General features: G+C 42.0%; 2 protein-coding genes across 3 annotated transcripts in view; one reads left to right on the forward strand and one right to left on the reverse strand.

Annotated features, from left to right (window-relative positions):
- The window catches only part of MROH8 (maestro heat like repeat family member 8), a 61,507-nt gene extending 43,389 nt beyond the window's left edge, over positions 1-18,118 (reverse strand). The window contains exons 1-4 of the mRNA XM_082746300.1: positions 15,314-18,118; positions 9,242-9,363; positions 7,006-7,151; positions 4,038-4,160 (exon numbers count right to left, since the gene is read on the reverse strand). Coding sequence (XP_082602426.1) covers positions 4,038-4,160; positions 7,006-7,151; positions 9,242-9,363; positions 15,314-15,603 — 681 coding nt within the window. The 5' untranslated portion in view covers positions 15,604-18,118. The remainder of the gene's footprint in view (positions 1-4,037; positions 4,161-7,005; positions 7,152-9,241; positions 9,364-15,313) is intronic.
- RPN2 (ribophorin II) overlaps positions 15,156-19,784 on the forward strand; it is a 57,093-nt gene continuing 52,464 nt past the window's right edge. The window contains exon 1 of one of the 2 annotated variants that reach the window (XM_082746246.1): positions 15,156-15,463. In XM_082746246.1, coding sequence (XP_082602372.1) covers positions 15,451-15,463 — 13 coding nt within the window. In that variant the 5' untranslated portion in view covers positions 15,156-15,450. The remainder of the gene's footprint in view (positions 15,464-19,784) is intronic. The other variant, XM_082746245.1, reaches the window with a different exon arrangement.

Consider the following 19,784-nt stretch of genomic DNA (forward strand, 5'->3'; position numbering starts at 1 on the left):
TTTGGGCACGGGCTCTGCCACTCCCTCCCTGTGTCACCTGGAATGTAGCATTTACTTTTCCTGGGCCCGAGTTTCCTGCTATGTGTGGAGGAAAAAAGAGAAATCTCAGGGAGTTGACAGAAAGAGCAAAAGCAAATGGTTGCAGTGGAAGCCTTCCTGGGCTGTCTACCCAGCCTCTCTGGAAAATGTCCTTGGGCCACAGAATGGGCACCTCACAGGCACGCTTCCGCTAAGTCATTCTGTCCCAATAACCACAGCTTATCTGGATAGGAGTAGAGTCTTTTTCTCAGCACTCTGGAATTGAGACCAAGAGCCTCGATCTCAGTCTGGTTGGCCTACTAAAAAGAGAAAATTGAAAATTTGGGAGCCCTGTGCTCTGTGGAAAAGGTGACAGAGCCAATTTTGGGAAGAGAGGTGAGGGACGGACAGAAATGAAAGTATGCACAAAGGAGCAAAGATGAGAGATGGTGAGAAAGTTCTGAGTATGTGAAAATTCTTGTTTTTTGGTTTTTTTCTGGCTTCTTGGAGCATGTTGGTCTTCCTGTTACAGGATTCTGGGAACACTCAGTTATCCTAAGACTCAATCTCCCCTTTAGTGTTTCAGTTGCCTCTAGTAGATTTCTCTAACCTGCCACCAAAAAGACCCACCAGGAACTTAGTGTCTGGGAGGCAGCTTTCAATAATTATTACTGTGTTCTCTTTCTTGCCCCTTCTTGACTCTTCTCCTATCTTTCTTTCTTTCTTTTTTAATTTTATTTATTTGATACAGAGAGAGATCGCAAGTAGGCAGAAAAGCAGGTAGAGAGAGAGGGGGAAGCAGGCTCCCTGCTGAGCAGAGAGCATGACGAGGGGCTCAATCCCAGAACCCTAAGATCATGACCTGAGCCGAAGGCAGAGGCTTTAACCCACTGAGCCACTTAGGTGCCCCTTTCTCACTTTCCAACTCTGGTCAGATCTTGCTGGTGGCCTGATGCTCTTTCTTGTTTCCCCAAGGAATTCACTTAATTTCATGGCTTCAGCCTCCCAGAGCTCTACTAACCTAAATCTAGCTATCTCACAGGCATCACCACTAAGAGCCTAGCTGCCTCTGGCAATTTGGTGTTAAAAAGTGAGTTCATGGGCGCCTGGGTGGCTCAGTGGGTTAAGCCGCTGCCTTCGGCTCAGGTCATGATCTCAGGGTCCTGGGATCGAGTCCCGCATCAGGCTCTCTGCTCAGCAGGGAGCCTGCTTCCTCCTCTCTCTCTGCCTATGTGTGATCTCTCTCTGTCAAATAAATAAATAAAATCTTAAAAAAAAAAAAAAAAGTGAGTTCATTATCTTCCTCTTCCAAAGGACACACCTTCCCAGCCTAAGGCTGCTGTCAATGGTACTCTTTCCCAGGGCTCATGAAAGAGATGACTTATGATTTACATTTCTCCCTTTATTCATTTCCTGCATCCAATCAACCACGATGATGGCCACTACCTGCTCTGCACAGTTTCTGACTCTCCATCCCTACAGCCACACGCCTCACATGTGGATGAAGGCAGTGCCTCTTAGCTAAGCCACCAGGCCTGCAATTCTTTTTTTCAATCAGTTAGGTATGAAAGTCTTATTATTTATTCACAATTATGCTAACTTTAATGGGGAACTCAGAAACGAGAGGCTATTTTTTGTTTGTCAAGTATTTGTGTAGTAGGAACCTCTTGGGGTGACTATCCAGATCACAGCAATCATCTCTTCTCTGGGAATGGCCTCCAAGACACAGAGAGGGATACCCAGAAGTCATGCCCTTCCTATATGATGCTGCCCCCCAAACATGCCTGGTTGAGGAAGGAGGAGAGAACAGACCCAGTCTGGGCCAATCAGATTCTTTCTCCCAGCATCTGGAATTTTTGAATGACAGACACAGATAGGGAGCAGCTAAAGGTGTGAGTCATCCTGATAGGAGAGCAACCCTCTATCCCCTTTGAAACCCTAGGAGTTGTCCTGGAACATACTCTTCTTCTGGAGGCTTGATTGAGAAAGGGAGATAACCCAGCCTCCTGTTTGTTTGTTTTCTTTCTTTCTTTCTTTCTTTCTTTCTTTCTTTCTTTCTTTCTTTCTTTCTTTCTTTCTTTCTTCCTTCCTTCCTTCCTTCCTTCCTTCCTTTCTTCCTTTCTCTCTCTTTCTTTCTTTCTTTTTTCCTTTCTCTCTCTTTCTTTCTTTTTCTTTTTTTTAACTTAAGTGAGCCAGAGTTGATTTTTATTGCTTTCTCCAAGAAGAATCTTAACCAAATGAGACATTTTGTCTCAAAGGCCTTAACAAAAACCAGATATTACTATCTCCATTTTCCAGGTGGAGCTAGCGGTTCAGAGAAGCTAAGTGATCTGCCTCAGATCACACAGGTTGTGCTTGACAGCGGAACTAGAAATTGTGTCTTCTAATTCGTAAAACAGCTCCCTTTCTTCTTCACCGTCGTGCTTCAGGGAGCTCAAAGTCTCACCGGCACAACTGGGCAGTCTTTTCATGTTAGTTGTCTACTGTGAACTGCTCATCCTCCAAAATCCTTCAGCATTTATTACCCATACCACTGAAGAGACTTCCTAAAAAGTCTTTCTCATCTACTGCCTGCCTCACGGCTCACGTGATCAACATGTTCAATGGTGTCTGTTCAATGGTGAGTGTAACTATATATACCAAACAACCTGGAAATAGTAGGATTTTGTGGAGGACCCCAGGTGCAGAATTAGGTTGGACCCCCAAGCACAAGCTTGATGCCATGAACATTCCAGGGTCGGAGGTCTTAGTGCTCACATCTGCTGTGGGGCACCAGGAGCATCTAAAAAGTACCTGCACTGACATTTTGTCTTGACATAGCTAGGTAGGAATCTGCCGATCAAAGCCCCTACACTCTGGTCCCTTCTGTCTACCCTATCTAGCACATCCTTTGAGGCTTAGATCAGGAGATCTATCTGGATTAATTTCATGCCAATCTTGTCATCTTTCCTTCATATCCTAGTTGCCACTGCATTTCTTCTTTTTGATTAAAGTTCTCAACAGAATTTTTACAGCTTTTCTGACTTTGAGGTAATAGACACACAACAAACTGTACATATTTAAAGTGTATAGTTTGAGGTTTTTGACTTACGTATACATTTGCAAAACACCATCATCACAATCAAAATAATGAACATATGGATTGCTCCCAAAAGTTTGTTTGTACAAACTTTGTAATTTCACACTCCTGTTCCTCCCCATTCTATTCCTATTTTCAGGTAACCACTGATCTGATGTCACTTTACATAAGTTGGCACTTTTGAGAATTTTCTCCGAATAGAATCATATGACCTGTATCTTCTTCATCTGGCTTCTTTCACACAGCATGATCATTTTGAGATTCATTCAAGTTTTAGCATGTATCAATAGTTCATTTCTTTCTTTCTTTTTTTTTTTTTAAGATTTTATTTGTTTATTTGACAGAGATCACAAATAGGCAGAGAAGCAGGCAGAGAGGGGGGGGGGGAAGCAGGCTCCTCGCCAAGCAGAGAACCCAATGCGGGGCTCGATCCCAGGACCCTGGGATCATGACCTGAGCTGAAAGCAAGAGGCTTTAACCCAATGAGCCACCCAGGTGCCCACATATGTTTATTTTTAATTTAATACTCTCAATAGCTCTGTGAAGGATACAGCTATTCTTACTTTGTAGATGAGGAAGCTGAGGCACTGAGAAGTTGCACAGATTCCCAAAGTCACACAGTGGGAAAGAGACACAGCTGGCAACCTGAACCTGGGCATTGGATTATAGAGTTTGCCTCATGACTATGGCTTCATTAACAAGAATGCAGTATAGTCCTGACTGAGAATTTACATGCTGTTTCCCTCCTTTCTACTCATCTTTTAGTTGGTTTTCAAGCGTAATTATATTTGTGGAGTACGCCTATTTCTCCTCCATACACAGATACTGGTACAAGAAGAGGTCAAGGAAATTGATAATATACATGAAGCCACTAAAACATCTTAGTCAAGTCATGAATTTGTGTGGCCCTAACAATTTGTGATAAGGTCAAAATACTTACATTTATGATACGCACAATGTCTGCTATGTGGTTGTGAATGAATGATTCTGTGGTTTCATCGTAAGGTAAAGTTCGGCTGAGAGAAGACAAAGATTGTAGGAATGCCAGCTTCTCAAGTTCACTCTGAATTTGTGGAAAAATGATAAAGACACGATTACATATTACAATCTCATTTGATAGTTTTAGAGGGTTTTTGAGAAGTTTCTTGTGATGTTCTAAACATCTGACATCTCATTCAAACTAGTCTCAGGTCTTTTATCTGTCTATTTATTTATTTATTTTAAAAAAGATTTTAGTTATTTGGGAGAGAGAGAACGAAGGGGGAGAGGGTCAGAGGAAGAAGCCGACTCTCCTCTGAGCAGGGAGCCTGATGTGGGATTGGATCATGTGACTTCAGACCATTACCTGAGCTGAAGCAGTCATTTAACTGACTGAGCCACCCAGGCTCCCTCAGGGCTTTTATTATAAGGAATGAATAAATTACAGAGGAATGGAACTCCTTGTCCACTTGCCCTGCCTGGGTTTGGGACTTCATTTTTCCTCTCAGCTAGATGAAATCCTGGATTGCTAACTGCTCCATGATGGCTCTCCCCACCTTTAGTCTTTGCTTCCCCATCTACCCATCCTATCTATATACTGCTGTCTGATTAAAGTTCCTAACAGTGACTCTGACTGTTACTTCTAGATCTCTTGATGTCATTAAATATTATTTTGAGTCTTTAAGGTTCCCTATTAAAATGCAAGTTTTTAGGGGCGCTTGGGTGGCTCAGTGGGTTAAAGCCTCTGCCTTTGGCTCAGGTCATGATCTCAGGGATCTGGGATCGAGCCCCAGATTGTGCTTCTCTGTTCAATGGGGAGCCTGCTTCTCCCTCTCTCTCTGCCTGCCTCTCTGCCTACTTGTGATCTCTGTCAAATAAATAAAATCTTTAAAAAAAAATGCAAGTTCTGGGGCGCCTGGGTGGCTCAGTGGGTTAAGCCGCTGCCTTCGGCTCAGGTCATGATCTCAGGTCCTGGGATCGAGTCCCGCATCGGACTCTCTGCTCACCGGGGAGCCTGCTTCCTCCTCTCTCTCTCTGCCTGCCTCTCTGCCTACTCGTGATCTCTCTCTGTCAAATAAATAAATAAAAAATAAAAAAAAAATTAAAAAAAAATGCAAGTTCTTATTTCAAAAGTAAAATCTTTTGCATTATTCTTTTTCTGGTTATAAAAGCAGTATCTATCACATAAACTTGGAAAAAAATAAAGTATGAAGACAATAAAAGATGTCAATAATTCCACAATCTTGGGAAAATTTCTTTTCATCTTTCCCTCCCAGCCTATGGATAGTATAACCTGGTATTAGCTCTCTGAACAGCAAGTAGTGTTATATACAGCCAGAATCTGACTTCATAGTTTAATTCTTTCTCATCTACCTTATGTAACAATCAACATTGAGTTTTCCTGCTCCAGTTTTGACGCCCTCCAATCTATTCCCCTAGCTGTCACCACATTCATCTTCATTATGTAAAAACTTGATCAGGTAACTCCCTACCAAAATATCTTTCAATAGCATCCATGGAGGTCAAGGCCTTCCCAATGTGACCCCAGCTAACCTCTTCAAATTCATCCCCTCCTTGCCTGCAGCATTCTGAACTTTAGACAGACTAACTTTTATGCTGCCCTTTCTTGGTTCTGGGCCTTTGCACCTACTGAATTCTCTATACCTACTTTGCTTACTGACTAAAATCTATATATCCTTTAAGACTAGAAAAATCCATTTTCTCCTGAACCAACATTGGGTGCCCTTCCCAGGAGTATCCATAAAGCACATAGTATATATTGCTATCATGGTCTTTGTGATACTCTGACAAAATCACCTTCTTTTCATCTATTTTCCCGCCTAGTTGTGGATTCAGATCAAAGCAGGGCATGGATTTTCTCTTTTTTTCAATGAACTGCAGCAATCCCTGCCCTTTATTAATTACAAAGAAATGTTTTATAAAGTCCTGCTGACATGAAGTGTAAAGCAATGTTTGAGTCAAAAGGGAAGACCAACATTCTGGCTTTAAGTGTTTTTCCCAAAAGTTTTTATTAGCATTACACACAGAGAAAATGTAAAGTTTGACAAATTTTCCCAAACTAGAATCCTCTGTGTATATATATTCAAAGGAAATGAAATCCGGATCTGAAAGAGGTAATGTGCACTCCCATGTTCACCACAACGTTATTCACAAGAGCCAAGATATGGAAACAACCCAAGTGTCTGTTAACAAAGGACAGACAGACATACCAGGCTTTTGTGAGTTCATCAAACATGTTCTGCTCCTTTCTGCCTCAAGGCTGTTAAACACAGACAATGCCCTATTTCTGGAATACTTCCTCCAATTCTACCTTCTCTTAGTTCTTCCTATTCATTCCTCAGATCTGACCTCAAGGGTTCCTTTCTCAGAAATGCCTTCCCTTACTCCCAGGGTAAGATAAAATTTTTTCTTATGTGCTCTTGCAGAATAAATGAATGAATGAATGTTTTATTAAACAACAGAATACTGTATTATACAGGGTAATATAGATCCAAATTAAGTAGGGTAATATAGATCCAAAGCTATTCGCCTAGAAAACCTTTTTCCTCCCACCATGTCTAATTGTTTATTTTTCTATAATTACATGCATTTGTATGTACAGAAGAAAAATCTGAAAATATATATACTAAAATGTTAACAGTTATCTCAGGAGAGTGGCTTAGGAAAGATTCATTTTTCTTCTTCTTTTCTTTCTTTTAATAGGCATTTTATAGTTTTTGTAAACAGATGCATAAATATAAATACAGTTTATAAATGTATATAAATGTTTAATATAAAAATAAATATAAACATAAATTTTATAGTCTATAATATCAATTATCTGTATGATAAAGAAATCATAAATGTTTAAAATAGTTGTGAAAATGGAGGAATAAGTTGGATGACTCAGTATGATTGCTTGTGCATACCTGTAGCTCACCATCAAAAACCTCCTGGATAGATCGGATTAGCCTCTCAACAACGGCCTCACTGAGGGCGCCCTTTTGGGTTAGGTGCCTGAAGCTATCTGTGAGTGAATCCCGAGACAGTCCAGCAATGTCAGAGATGTCGGAGTCTAATACCGAAAGAAACACAGCAGATGACATATCTGTACCACGCAGAGTTCTACAGTCATAATGGGGAGATCCACTGGATGTCAGGATAGTCATGCCCTGGTCTCACCCTTAGTATCTGCTTCACAACCCTGACGAAGTCCCGTCCACTCTCCAAGTCTAGTCTTCCCAATTACAAATTCAGTGTTGTCTAAGGCCCTCCTAAGCTACAAAAACCTTCAAGACTGAGCTATAGCACAGTGGTTAAGAGCATTTACTTTTTATCTCAGTCTGAGATTAATTTGAATCCTGGCTCTACCCCTTATTAATTCTATGACCTTTATCAAGTTAGTTTGCCTCTTGGAACCTTAGTTTCTTTACCTGTAAAACAGGGTTATCGTGAGGACTAAGTGAGGTACTGAATACAAAGACTTATCTCAGTATATGGTCCACAGTAAGTACTTAAATGGTAGATACTATTATTGAATTCAAACGTCTATGACTCTGTGGTGACAAGAACTTCAAATACAGTAGCATCCCCTTGATGATCTCTTCCCCCTGGACCAGGCTGCAGTAGGTGCTTCAGGAATCCTCCTTCCAGACCTGGGATAGACTCTGATAAAAGGCACAGGCTCCAGAGTTTGTCTGCCTAGGCTTGGATCTGTGCTCTGCTATTTTCTAGCATTCTGACCATGTGTGATCTTACTTTTTCTGGGTCTATTTCTTCATTTCCTAGATGGGGATGATAACAGAACCTACCTCATTTAGTTGACACAGAGCTAGCACGAAGGAAGTGTTGGCAAATATTATTCCTCTGCTGAGCAACAAAGATTAGGATGGTATCATTTCCCTCTTCATATAGCTTTACAACCTTACCTCCTGTTTTCCAAAAGCAAGCTCTTTATTCCTGTTGGGGAAACAGTCTTACTATTTCCCTTTTAACACACCCATCATCAGGAATTCTACCCCTCCACTTCTGCACACTTTTTGGTCTCCTGAATTATAGCCTCTTTCCAAATTCCTGCCACCCACTGTCACATTCTTCTCATGCACTAGAAACCTATCTCATTTAGCTCTCATGCTTCTCCCTACACGTTTCTCCTTCTTCTTCCCCACCTTCTCTACCTCCTACCTCCTTTGCCTAGCTAACTCCTACTCATCCTTCAGGGATCTGCTCCAGGATGCCTTTCTTGAATCACCTCTTTGCCCATTTTGACAAATATCCTCCTAGCTGCTAAAAAGCTTCTTTATATTTGCTCCCTACTCCCCCACTCCCAAGCACCCATATTAAACTTGGTTCCAATCATCTATCCACAAGTACGCTGTGTCTGTTCTGTTTCTTACTAAATCTCTAGTAGCTAGATCCATGTTTATGGCATAGTAGGACTTCAATAAATGTTTGTTGAATGAATGTAGACATGGGAAATATAGATCCTCAAATAGTCTTTCCTGTCTCATGTACATGCTATTAATCCACCTGGGATGTTCATTCCTCTGCTTCTCACATGGGTTTCTCTTTCACATCCTTGAGGCCTCCTTTAGGTTTAAACAGTGCTGTCTTAGATAGGCGTTCTCTGACATCCGTGGCTTAAAAGAGGTTCTCATCCCCCTTATTTTTTGTCTCAGGCCCTATAATTCTTTCATAGTATTAACTACAATTTGTAATTACTTTATTTAATATCTGTTTACTTACTACTCCTTTTCAGCAAATTCTGTGAGTGCAGGGACCATGTCGGTCTTGTTCATTGCTGTATATTCAACAACTGGTACTCAGTAAATGCTTGCAGAATAAATGAAAAGATAGATATTCTGTAGCCCAATCAAGGGTCCACCCATAACCACCTTTCCCTTCTTAGAATCCTTCTAGCACTTAGACTCTGTGCAAGTCTGCAGGATTATCTATCTCAGTTTCTTATTATGTCTAGACTAATATATTTTATCTCATTGTGCCAACCATATTCCAAGGTCTTAAATTCAGGGACCAAATTCATTGTCAAAGTCTAGTTGAAGGCTCTTATCCAGCAACTTGACTCCAACAGAGAATCCCCTTTTTCCACCTCCCCTCCTGCCTTTAAAAAAAAACAAAAAAAACCCAAACATTCCCCCCTCTTACCTGTAAGTTCAAGGCTACTCGGATCTTTTCTAATATCCTCTAAGTTGCTCAGCTGCAAATCCACACTTCCTGAATCATTGTCAGAAGCACAAGGGATCACTACTTCTTCCTGACTACAGATCCTAGGAATGAATAGGGGATTAGAAATATTTGTATTTATTTATTTATTTTAGAATCAGTAAATTAACATATAGTGTTAGTAATTTCAGAGATTCATCAATTGCATATAACACCCAGTGCTCATTGCATCAAGTGCCCTCCTTAATGCCCATCAACCAATTCCCTCAACCCCACACCCACCTCCCCTCCACCGAACCTCAGTTTGTTTCCTAGAGTTAAGAGTGTCTTATGATTTGTCAAGAAATATTAGTATTTCAGGGCTGCTTCTGTCTCATCACTTGAGGCAATGCTTAAATGTCACCTTCTCAGAGAAGCATTTATTGATCACCAGTCTAAGTTAGGCAGGCTCTTCCCAATCCCCTCCCACAGTATTTAACCATTACCTATAATTATCAAGTTCATTTGGGTTTGCTCATGGTCTCCCATCAGCAGCTCCATGAAGGGAGAAACCTGTCTACACGGTCCTGGTTGAAATGCCAGCACCTAGCATATTGTTGGCCTCATGGGGCATGAATGGATAGGTAAGAAATACTAGGCTGCTATTAAAAAAAAAAAAAAAAAAACAACTCAGAACACCCCTGTCTCCAATTCCTGTTACCCTTTCATACTTTTTCTTGCTTCTGTAGCATACAATACCTTCTAATATGTTAATCTCCTATTTATGATATTGTTCACCATCTGTCTCCTCCAGCTAAAGTGTATGCTCCATGAAGGCAAAGATCAGTGGCTGCTTTGTTAATGGATGTATTCGAAGAGACTAGAATGCCTGGCGCATGGTAATGCTCAACGAATACTGGCTGAGTGAGGGAATAGATCTCTATTTGCTAAATGCTTAGCATCTATTAATGGATGAAAAAGCAAGTTGTCAAGCAATGTATGTTAACTCTGTGCACCTATAAACACACAGACACATCCAAATGTTGGGATACGTGAAGAAAAACTTCAGGTATTCAAACCAAACCTCTGTAGAGTGGAATTGAGAGAAAATTTAGTTTTTAAACTTTTTTTTTGGCAGAGAGAGATCACAAGCAGGCAGAGAGGCAGGCAGAGAGAGAGAGAAGGAAGCAGGCTCCCGGCTGAGCAGAGAGCCCAACGCGGGGCTCGATCCCAGGACCCCGCAATCATGACCCGAGCCGAAGGCAGCGGCTCAACCCACTGAACCACCCAGGCGCCCCAGTTTTTAAACTTTTTTAAAAAAGATTTTATTTATTTGACAGACAGAGATCACAAGTAGGCAGAGAGGCAGGCAGAGAGAGAGGAGGAAGCACGCTCCCCACGGAGCAGAGAGCCCAATGTGGGGCTCAATCCCAGATCCCTGGGATCATGACCTGAGCCGAAGGCAGAGGCTTTAACCCACTGAGCCACCCAGGCACCCCAAACTTTTTAAACTTTTGCCTGAAAAAAAAATTTTGTTTTTGGCATGAATAGCAAATATTGACAAAGTTGTGGAGCAGAGAACTCTTACAAATCACAGTTGTAGTGTAAATTGGTACAGCCATTTGGGAAATAATTTGGCATTATCTAGTAAAGTTGCAAAGATGCCTCTACCATGACTCACTATTTTACTCCCAGGAATGTATTTTCAGTGAAATTCTTACCCGTGTGCATTAGAAATATATGCAAGAATCTTCACAGCGGTAGTCATCATAGCAAAAACCTAGAGACACCCAATGGCCTACCAACAGGAGAATAAATTGTAGTAATTCATCCAATAAAGTACCATACAGTAGGGAAAATGAATGAGTTCTAGCTATGCACAGCAAAGCAGATAAATCTTAACAATGTTGAGAGAAAAAAGAAAGTCACAGAAAAAATGTGTAGCAAACTCCATTTATATAAAGTTAAGAAATATGCAAAAGCAAAAAACATGGAGTTATAAACATACACAGTAAAACTATGAAGAAAAGCAAGGAAACAATATAACCGATAACCTGCAAGATGGGGGATCTCTGAGCAGGGAGAAAGAGGATGGAATGCATAAGACTAGAAAGAGGACCTAAAAGTTATGGTTATGTTCTTTTTCTTTTTTTTTTTTATGTAGGCTCCACTCCCAGTGTGCAGTGTGGAGCCCAACGTGGGGCTTGAACTCACAACCGTGAGAGCAAGACCTGAGCTGAAATCAAGTCGGATGCTTAACTGACAGAGCCACCCAGGCGACCCTATCTTTTCTTTAATAGGATGGCAAGTACACAATTTCACTGGATCATTCTTTTTTCTTTATATATGTTTATAAATATTGTTTTTTCATTTAGTTAATAGTAAATAAAATAATTTTGGGAAAAAACAAACCAATAAAGTTTGAGCTTCTTCCTGTGTACTTATATTTCTTTAATAATTAAAAGAACTAGTTAATTAAAAACAAACAAACCGGGGCACCTGGGTGGCTTAGTTGGTTAAGCGTCTATCTTCTGCTCATATCATGATCCCAGGGGCCTAGGATGCTGATTGCGTCATTGGGCCAGGGGCTTGCGTCATTGGGCCAGGGGCTTGCGTCAGCTGCCTGTTATTCAGGGAGTCTGCTTCTCTCTCTGCCCTTCTCCCTGCTCATTCTTATGTTCCCTCTCCCTTTCAAATAAATAAAATCAACAACAAACAAAAATTAAACAAAAAAACCAAACCAACCAACCAAACAAACCCTTTAAGAGTAGAATGCCTGGGTCATGCAGTAGGTCATATAACTGGCTATTTAAAAAACTAAAAATCTGTTTTCCAATATGATTGCACCATTTTCCATATCCACCAGCAATATATGCGAGTTCCAGTTGTTCCACATCCTTGCCAGTGTTTGGTATTATTGGTCCTTTTTTTTTTTTTTAAAGAGTTTATTTATTTATTTGACAGAGAGAGATCACAAGTAGGCAGAGAGATAGAGAGAGGAGGAAGCAGGCTCCCTGCTGAGCAGAGAGCCCGATACGGGACTCGATCCCAGGACCCTGAGATCATGACCTGAGCCGAAGGCAGAGGCTTAACCCACTGAGCCACCCAGGCGCCCCTTATTGGTCTTTTTTATATTAACTATTTCAGTGGATGTATAGCAATGTCTCCTGGGGACTTAATATACAATGCAATCAATATGTAATGATGTTGATTATCTTGATGAAGTGCGTATTCAAGTCTTTTTTTTTTTTGTATTCAAGTCTTTTGCCTGTGTTTTTTACTGGGTTACTTGCAGTGGTATGCTGGTAAATGTTTAAAGCAGACTTTCTAAGCACAGTTTTTAAGTGAATGCTGGTTGATATTTTCATTTACATTAATGAGTAAGATGTAACCAAAACTTCAGAAGTGACTTCTTTGAGTTGGATAATAGTTTTCAAACACTAGAATGATATTTCCTTAAGTTTTGGGGCTATTTACAATGTAAAGCCTATAGACATGACACACTTCTAAATTTAATCTTTATTAACATTTTCCCATCATTAACTTTAGACATAACAAAGCAAAAAATCAAGCCCTGGTATGTAGCATCTGCTAATTCTATGGTGTATATATTCCCATTGTAGCCAAAATCAAGCTACTGATGTTACTTTGGAAAAAGATGTGCAGTAGCACAACACCATATATTTCCACCATATAGATGCAATAGATATGAGCAACCACAAAAGCATACAAGATGGTAAAGTGATAATGAAATGAACTGGTTTTCAATAGACTTTATTTTGTTGTGTATAAAGTTTAATTTTTTTAAAAAGATTTACTTGTTTATTTGACAGACAGAAATCACAAGGAGGCAGAGAGACAGGCAGAGAGAGAGGAGGAAGCAGGCTCCCCCCGCCCAGCAGAGAGCCCGATGTGGGGCTCGATACCAGGACCCTGGGATCATGACCCGAGCCAAAGGCAGAGGCTTTAACCCACTGAGCCACCCAGGCACCCCCAATTTAATTTTTCTAAAGAGCTGTATTTAGCAATCAATTTGCAAAACTTTTGCTAAATTTAAAGATTTTATTTATTTATTTTTAGAAAGGGAGAGTGAGAGCAGGCAGAGGAACAGAGGGGGAGCAAGAGGAAGGGGTAAAGAATCCCAAACAGGCTCTACCCTGAGCCTGGAGCCCTATGTGGTGCTCAATTCTATGACCCCAAGATCATGACCTGAGCTGACATCAAGATGCTCAACCGACTGAGCTACCCAGGCATCCCCCTTGCTAAATTTCATAAGTGACTCTTGCAAGTCACTATGAGATGGCTTCAGCACCACAGTAGTTGTCTTTGAATTGGAAGAGTTTTTTTTTTTTTTTTTTTTTTAAGATTTATTTATTTTGGTGGGGGGAAGAGAGGGAGTAGAGGCAAGGGGCACAGGTGGAGGGAGAGAGGGTCTCAAGCAGACTCCACAATGAGTGGGGACCCTGAGATCAGGACCCTGATACCACGCTTGGAGCTGAAACCAAAAGTCCCAGGCTCAACCTTGTGCTCCATTCAGACACTCCGGAAGAGTTTTTTATGTATTCTGTATCAGCACCATCCAATAGAACTTTCTCTGATATTGGAAATATTCCCTAATTTTGTGCTATCCAAAATGATATCTGGTAGCCACATGGGGCCAATGAGCTTGAAATGTGCGTAGCACCACTGAGGAATGGAGTTTTAAAATTAAAAAAAATTTTTTTTTAAATATTTTATTTATTTATTTGACAGACAGAGATCCCAAGTAGGCAGAGAGGCAGACAGAGAGAGAGGGGGAAGCACACTCCCTGCTGAGCAGAAAGCCTGATGTGGGGCTCCATCCTAGGACCCTGGGGTCATGACCTGAGCCGAAAGCAGAGGCTTTAACCCACTAAGCCACCCAGGCACCCCTAAAATTTAAAATTTTAATTAATTTAAACTCAAATTTAGATATCCACGTACAGCTAGTATCTACTTTACTGAATAGCACAGCAGCAGACAGAACTCACTCTCCCCTATCTGGGTTAATAATATCTGGGATACAAATAATAAAATTTACCATATTGTGCATATTTTGTATGTCCATAAGAGTTAAAAGCACAGATTACGGGGTCAGCCTGTCTGGGTTCAAATCTTTTAGTTTCTTTTTCTATAAATTGGGAGTAACACAGTACAGACCTCACACAATGGTGATAAGGAGTAAATCAAATAACGTACTATAGTCTTACTACACTGTTGGGCTAATCTATAGATGTCCAATAATTGGAGTTAGTTATGGAGTTCCTAGATAAGTCGCTTCCTTTTTTTTTAAAGATTTTATTTATTTATTTGACAGAGAGAGATCACAAGTAAGCAGAGAGAGAGAGGGAAAAGCAGGGTCCCCACCAAGTGGAGAGCCTGATGCGGGCCTTGATTCCAGGACCCTGAGATCACCACCTGAGCTGAAGGCAGAGGCTTAACCCACTGAGCCACCCAGGCGCCCGTTCTTTCTTTCTTTCTTTCTTTCTTTTTTTTTTTCCTATTTTTGACCCTCCTCCTTCTGTAACATTGGGCTAGTACGTTCCTCAAAGTTATCTACGTATACAGAAATGCTTTGCAAACCAAAGAAGACATCACTCGGTAGGTCAGTTATTCACAGGTGAAACAATCTTTGGCAGAAATTGCCATAATTTCCTAAAGAGGGAGGAAAAAAAAAAAAAAAAAAAAGAACAAACAAAAAAAAGAAAACCCGAACCCTGGAGCACCATTTGCCCTTCCTCCCTGGACCCTTCCCATTCCTTTAAAATTGGCCGGGCTGCCTACAGACGACTGAGTGACGGCACCACCGGCCAATCACCGCGGTCGGCCAATCAGCGGAGGCCCCGTTTCAGGCCCACCCCGAAGCCTCGTCCAACCGCGTACTGGTAGCACCCGGATTAGGACGGTTGCGAGGCGGCCGGTTCCAAGTGGTCCAGGTCGCGGGGGGAGGGAGGCGGGCCCGTAGGTGAGGACGGCGTCGCCCTTTCGCGCGGGAACTGGAATTTGGGCCGCGGCCTGTTGGGACCGGGTCGACCCAGTGGGGCGGCGGAGACTGACCTGTGCCTAGATCCCATCCCAGCACGCGCAGCCTGCCGCGAGTCCCTGACGTCCCCTCCGGCGCGCTCTTGGAGCCACTTCCCGGAGCGGAAGTCAGCCTGCGGCTCGGGCCCTGGTGGTGGGACCTGCTCGGAGGAATGGCGTCGCCGGGTGAGGCGTTGTGCATGGCTCGACGACGGGGCCCCGCGGCCGGCACGCCTTGGCGAGTGGGCCGTAGCCCGCGGGAGGCTAGTGCTCGCCACTCGGAAGCCGGCCACGCGGGAGCCTCTTCCCCTGTGGGGCAGGGGCATGGGCTCGGGTTCCGGCTCTTTTGGGGTCGAGTGTGTGACGGAGGGCCGGCGAGCGGGTGGGACTGCGGGCGAGTGGAGGTGGGGTAGGTGCTAGTGCGGCGCGGAGCTACGGGTGCCCCGGAGGCCCAGCCGTGGGCCGCGGTTAACCTTAGGTGTGGCTTCACTCATTCATTTGACTCGCGGAGTCTCCGGGGCCGGGCGGCCTACGAGTGAGCTTTTGGCCACGTCGATCGTGGCCTCCTTTTTAATAAAAAGGAGCAAGAAAATCACTCACGTCTCTGGGAGCTTAGAGTATAAATTCTGAAGTTAGATTCTCCTGGTGCAAACTTGTAGTGTGCCAAGTATTCGTTCTGTGATCCGGTCCAAGTTCCTTAACCCCTCTGCACCTCAGTTTCTGATCTGTAAACTAGATTAGTCACATTTTCTGCGGCATAAGTTGCTGTATTAAATGAGCTGAGCCCCGTGCATAGTTGAGAATAGTGCAAGGCGCTACGCAAGCATCAATAAAGTTAACTGCATTGCTAGTTGTGGAGCGGGCACTGTGCACGATGGACCCTCATGTAGTCTCACCGCGGCGTGGGGAATGTGTACGATTATGTACGTTTGACAGGAAGACAAAATTTCAGAGAAAAATAACTTGCCCAAGATAGCAGTGAATAAGACAGTGGGTCATTGCTCCATTTTTGGAAAAGTTGAGGGTAATAGAGTGGTTAAAAGCAAACTGTATTCAAACGCCCTGCGTTTTCATTGTCAGTCATGTGTCTTAGGGAGGTAACTTCTAGTAGAGTCTTAATTTCTTGGTATGTAAACTACACTGACTTGGATGTTGTGAAAATTTAATGACTCATTGCATGCCAGCTACTTAGCATAGTATGGGCATACCCCCCCCCCCCACACACACATGTTAAGTGCGCAGTTTTAGCCAAAAATGTCGCTATTAGATCGAGGTGGGAGGATTAGAATTCTGACACAGATGCTGTGTTAGGTGAATTTATAGTCTATCTGGGGAAATGCCAGTTGTCATTTACTAAATCTTAATCTATTGAGTTACATGCATGTACACAAGGCACTGGAATTAAGCATTTGTATCTTGGCTCCTCTTTCTTACATTTTTCTCTTCTTTAGCAGTTTTGGCTTTGACTTTGAATTCTAGCCAGACTCTGACCACTTCTCATCTCTACTGCTGTCACTCTGGCTGTGACCACATCATCTTTTTTACTTGCATTCTTACTAACTGGTGACCCTCTTCAGGTTCTTTCTCCTGCCTAGTCTCAACACAGTTTTGTTTATTCTCAACACAATGATCCTGTTAAATTGTAAGTCATATCACTCCTCTTCTCAAAACTTTCTGTTGGGTCCCATCTCAGTAAAGCGAGAGTCCCTACAGAGGTTTAAAAGGCCCTTCATATTTTGCCTCTGCTATCTCTGTTGCCTCTTCCATACTTTTCACCCTTTGCTTATGCCACTCTAGCTGTACTTTACTCTTTGCTAATGTCAAAGAATACCATATATACAGAGTCTTTGCACTTGCTTTTCTTCTTGGGATAGTTTCCCCCCAAATATCTTTGTGACACTCCCTTCTTTTCCCTCAGGTCTACACACAATCACTTTATTTCTTAGTTAGATTGTCATAGACTACCATATTTAAAATCATTCTGGGGTGCCTGGGTGGCTCAGTCTGTTAGTCATCTGCCTTTGGCTTAGATCATGTTCCCAGGGTCTTGCGATTAAGCCCCAAGTTGGGCTCCCTACTTCATAGAGAGCCCGCTTCTCCCTCTCCCTTTGCTTCTCCCGCCCTTGTGTGTGTTCTCTCTCTAAATAAATAAATAAAATCTTAAAAAAAATAAAGTGTAGCTTTTCTCAGATCTCTTCTGTGCTTTATTTTTCTCCATAGCACTTTTCACCTTGTAACATGATAATGATTTTTTTTTTAAAGACTTTATTTGCAAGAGCACAAGAGAGAGTACAAGAGATGGCACGAGAGGGAAGTAGGGCAGAAGGAGAGCAAAGAGGCTCTGTTGAACAGGGAGCCCGATCGGGGTTCAATCCCAGGATCCCAAGATCATGACCTGAGCTGAAGGCAGAGGCTTATCCTACTGAACTACCCAGGTACCCCTACTTTATTATTTATTTATTTATTTAGCTTAAAAAAAAAAAAAAAAGAAAGAAAAAGATCTTATTTATTTATTTATTTGACAGACAGAGATCACAAGCAGGCAGAGAGAGGAGGAAACAGGTTTTCTGCTGAGCAGACCCTGATGTGGGGCTCTATCCCAGGATCCTGGGGTCATGACCTAGCCGAAGGCAGAGGCTTTAACTGACTGAGCCATCAAGGCACACCCCCCTGCTTTATTTTTAATATCAAAAATAGTTCTTAGTAAGCATTCATAAATATTTTATAATTGAATACTGCACACTATAGATACCTTTCTAGTGTTTTAAAAAGAACTTCCACATTCTTTAAATAATTTAACCCATACAAGGATTTAAATAGATCCAGCCTTCATAGAAGAACAATTCTTTTTTTTTTTTTTTTTTTTTTAAAGATTTATTTATTTGACAGAGAGAAATCACAAGTAGACAGAGAGGCAGCCAGAGAGAGAGAGAGAGGGAAGCAGGCTCCCTGCTGAGCAGAGAGCCCGATGCGGGACTCGATCCCAGGACCCTGAGATCATGACCTGAGCCGAAGGCAGCGGCTTAATCCACTGAGCCACCCAGGCGCCCCTAGAAGAACAATTCTGAGGTACCGGTAATATAGCCATTGTTTCTACAACAATCTCCCCAAAAATAGTGGAGTGTAAACTGTATAGTTAGATTTGAGTTCGAGTCCAAGATCGTTTGTAAGGTACTGATGTTCTCAGTTATCTTATTTGTAAAAGAGATATAATGATGCCTTTTTTTTTTTTTTTTTTTTAAAGTAATCTTTGCCCAACGTGGGGCTTGAATTCCCACTGCAAGAGCAAGAGTCACATGCTCCACCGACGGAGCCCGGCAAGCTCCCCCTTATAATGCCTTTCTTGAGGGATTCTAGTTCAAACTAAATTTGACACTGTGAGCAGAGGATTTAGTACCATTACCATTAGCCTTGCAATTACAGTAGTGCTCCCTTATCTGCAGGGCTCACTTTCCAAGATCCTCAGTAGATGCCTAAAACTGCAGATAGTACTGAACACTTAAATATATTGTGTTTTTTTCCTATACGTACATAACTATGATAAAATTTAATTTATAAGTTAGGCACAGTAAGAGATTGACAATGATAACTAATAATGAAAGAACAATTAGAGCAAGATATTGTAATAAAACTCATGTGAATGTGGTTTCTTTTTTTGTTTGTTTTTTTGTTTTTAAAGATTTTATTTATTTATTTGACAGAGAGAGAGAGATCACAAGTAGGCAGAGAGGCAGGCAGAGAGAGAGGGGAAGCAGGCTCTGCTGAGCAGAGAGCCTGATGCGGGGCTCGATCCCAGGACCCTGAGACCATGATCTGAGCCGAAGGCAGAGGCTTAACCCACTGAGCCACATAGGCGCCCCCTGAATGTGGTTTCTTAAAACATCTTGTACTGTACTCACCCTTCTTGATAATAGAGGCCTATGTGATAAAATGTCTGCATGATGAGATGAAGTAAGGTGAATGACGTAGGCATTGTGATGTAGCATTAGGCCACTACTGACCTGACCTGACAATACTGGACCAGGGCTGAACGTGGGTAACTGAAACCGTGGAGTATGGATAAGGTGGGTGGTTGGGGGGAGGTGGTGGTGGATACTGTTGTGTTAATTGGATGGCAGTCAATTGATGAAGCAGCCCAGAGGATGTACCACTCATAACTGGTTCCTGTCTCCTAGAGCATCAGAGACAAGGATTAATTTTTCTTTCCACTTACTTAGCAAATATTAATTCAGTACTACTACATGCCAAGGAATGTTTAACACTTAGAAATACTGGAATGTGTTGAAGAAACTCTCTCCTCTTGGAGCTTACAGTTTAGCAAAGGAATCAGACATTACACTATGAATTATAGTTCTGAAAAAGACTACATAGAAGTTCAGGTTGCTGTGCATGAATATAGCAACAACAATAGTGATGGTAATAGAAGTACCTAACATATAGCTCTTGTTACAAGCCTGTCGCTGTTCTAAGATCTTCCTCTGTTAACTCATGTAATCCTCATTACACC

This window comes from Mustela nivalis (assembly GCF_964662115.1).
Source record: "Mustela nivalis genome assembly, chromosome: 8".
Classification (NCBI taxonomy): domain Eukaryota; kingdom Metazoa; phylum Chordata; class Mammalia; order Carnivora; family Mustelidae; genus Mustela; species Mustela nivalis.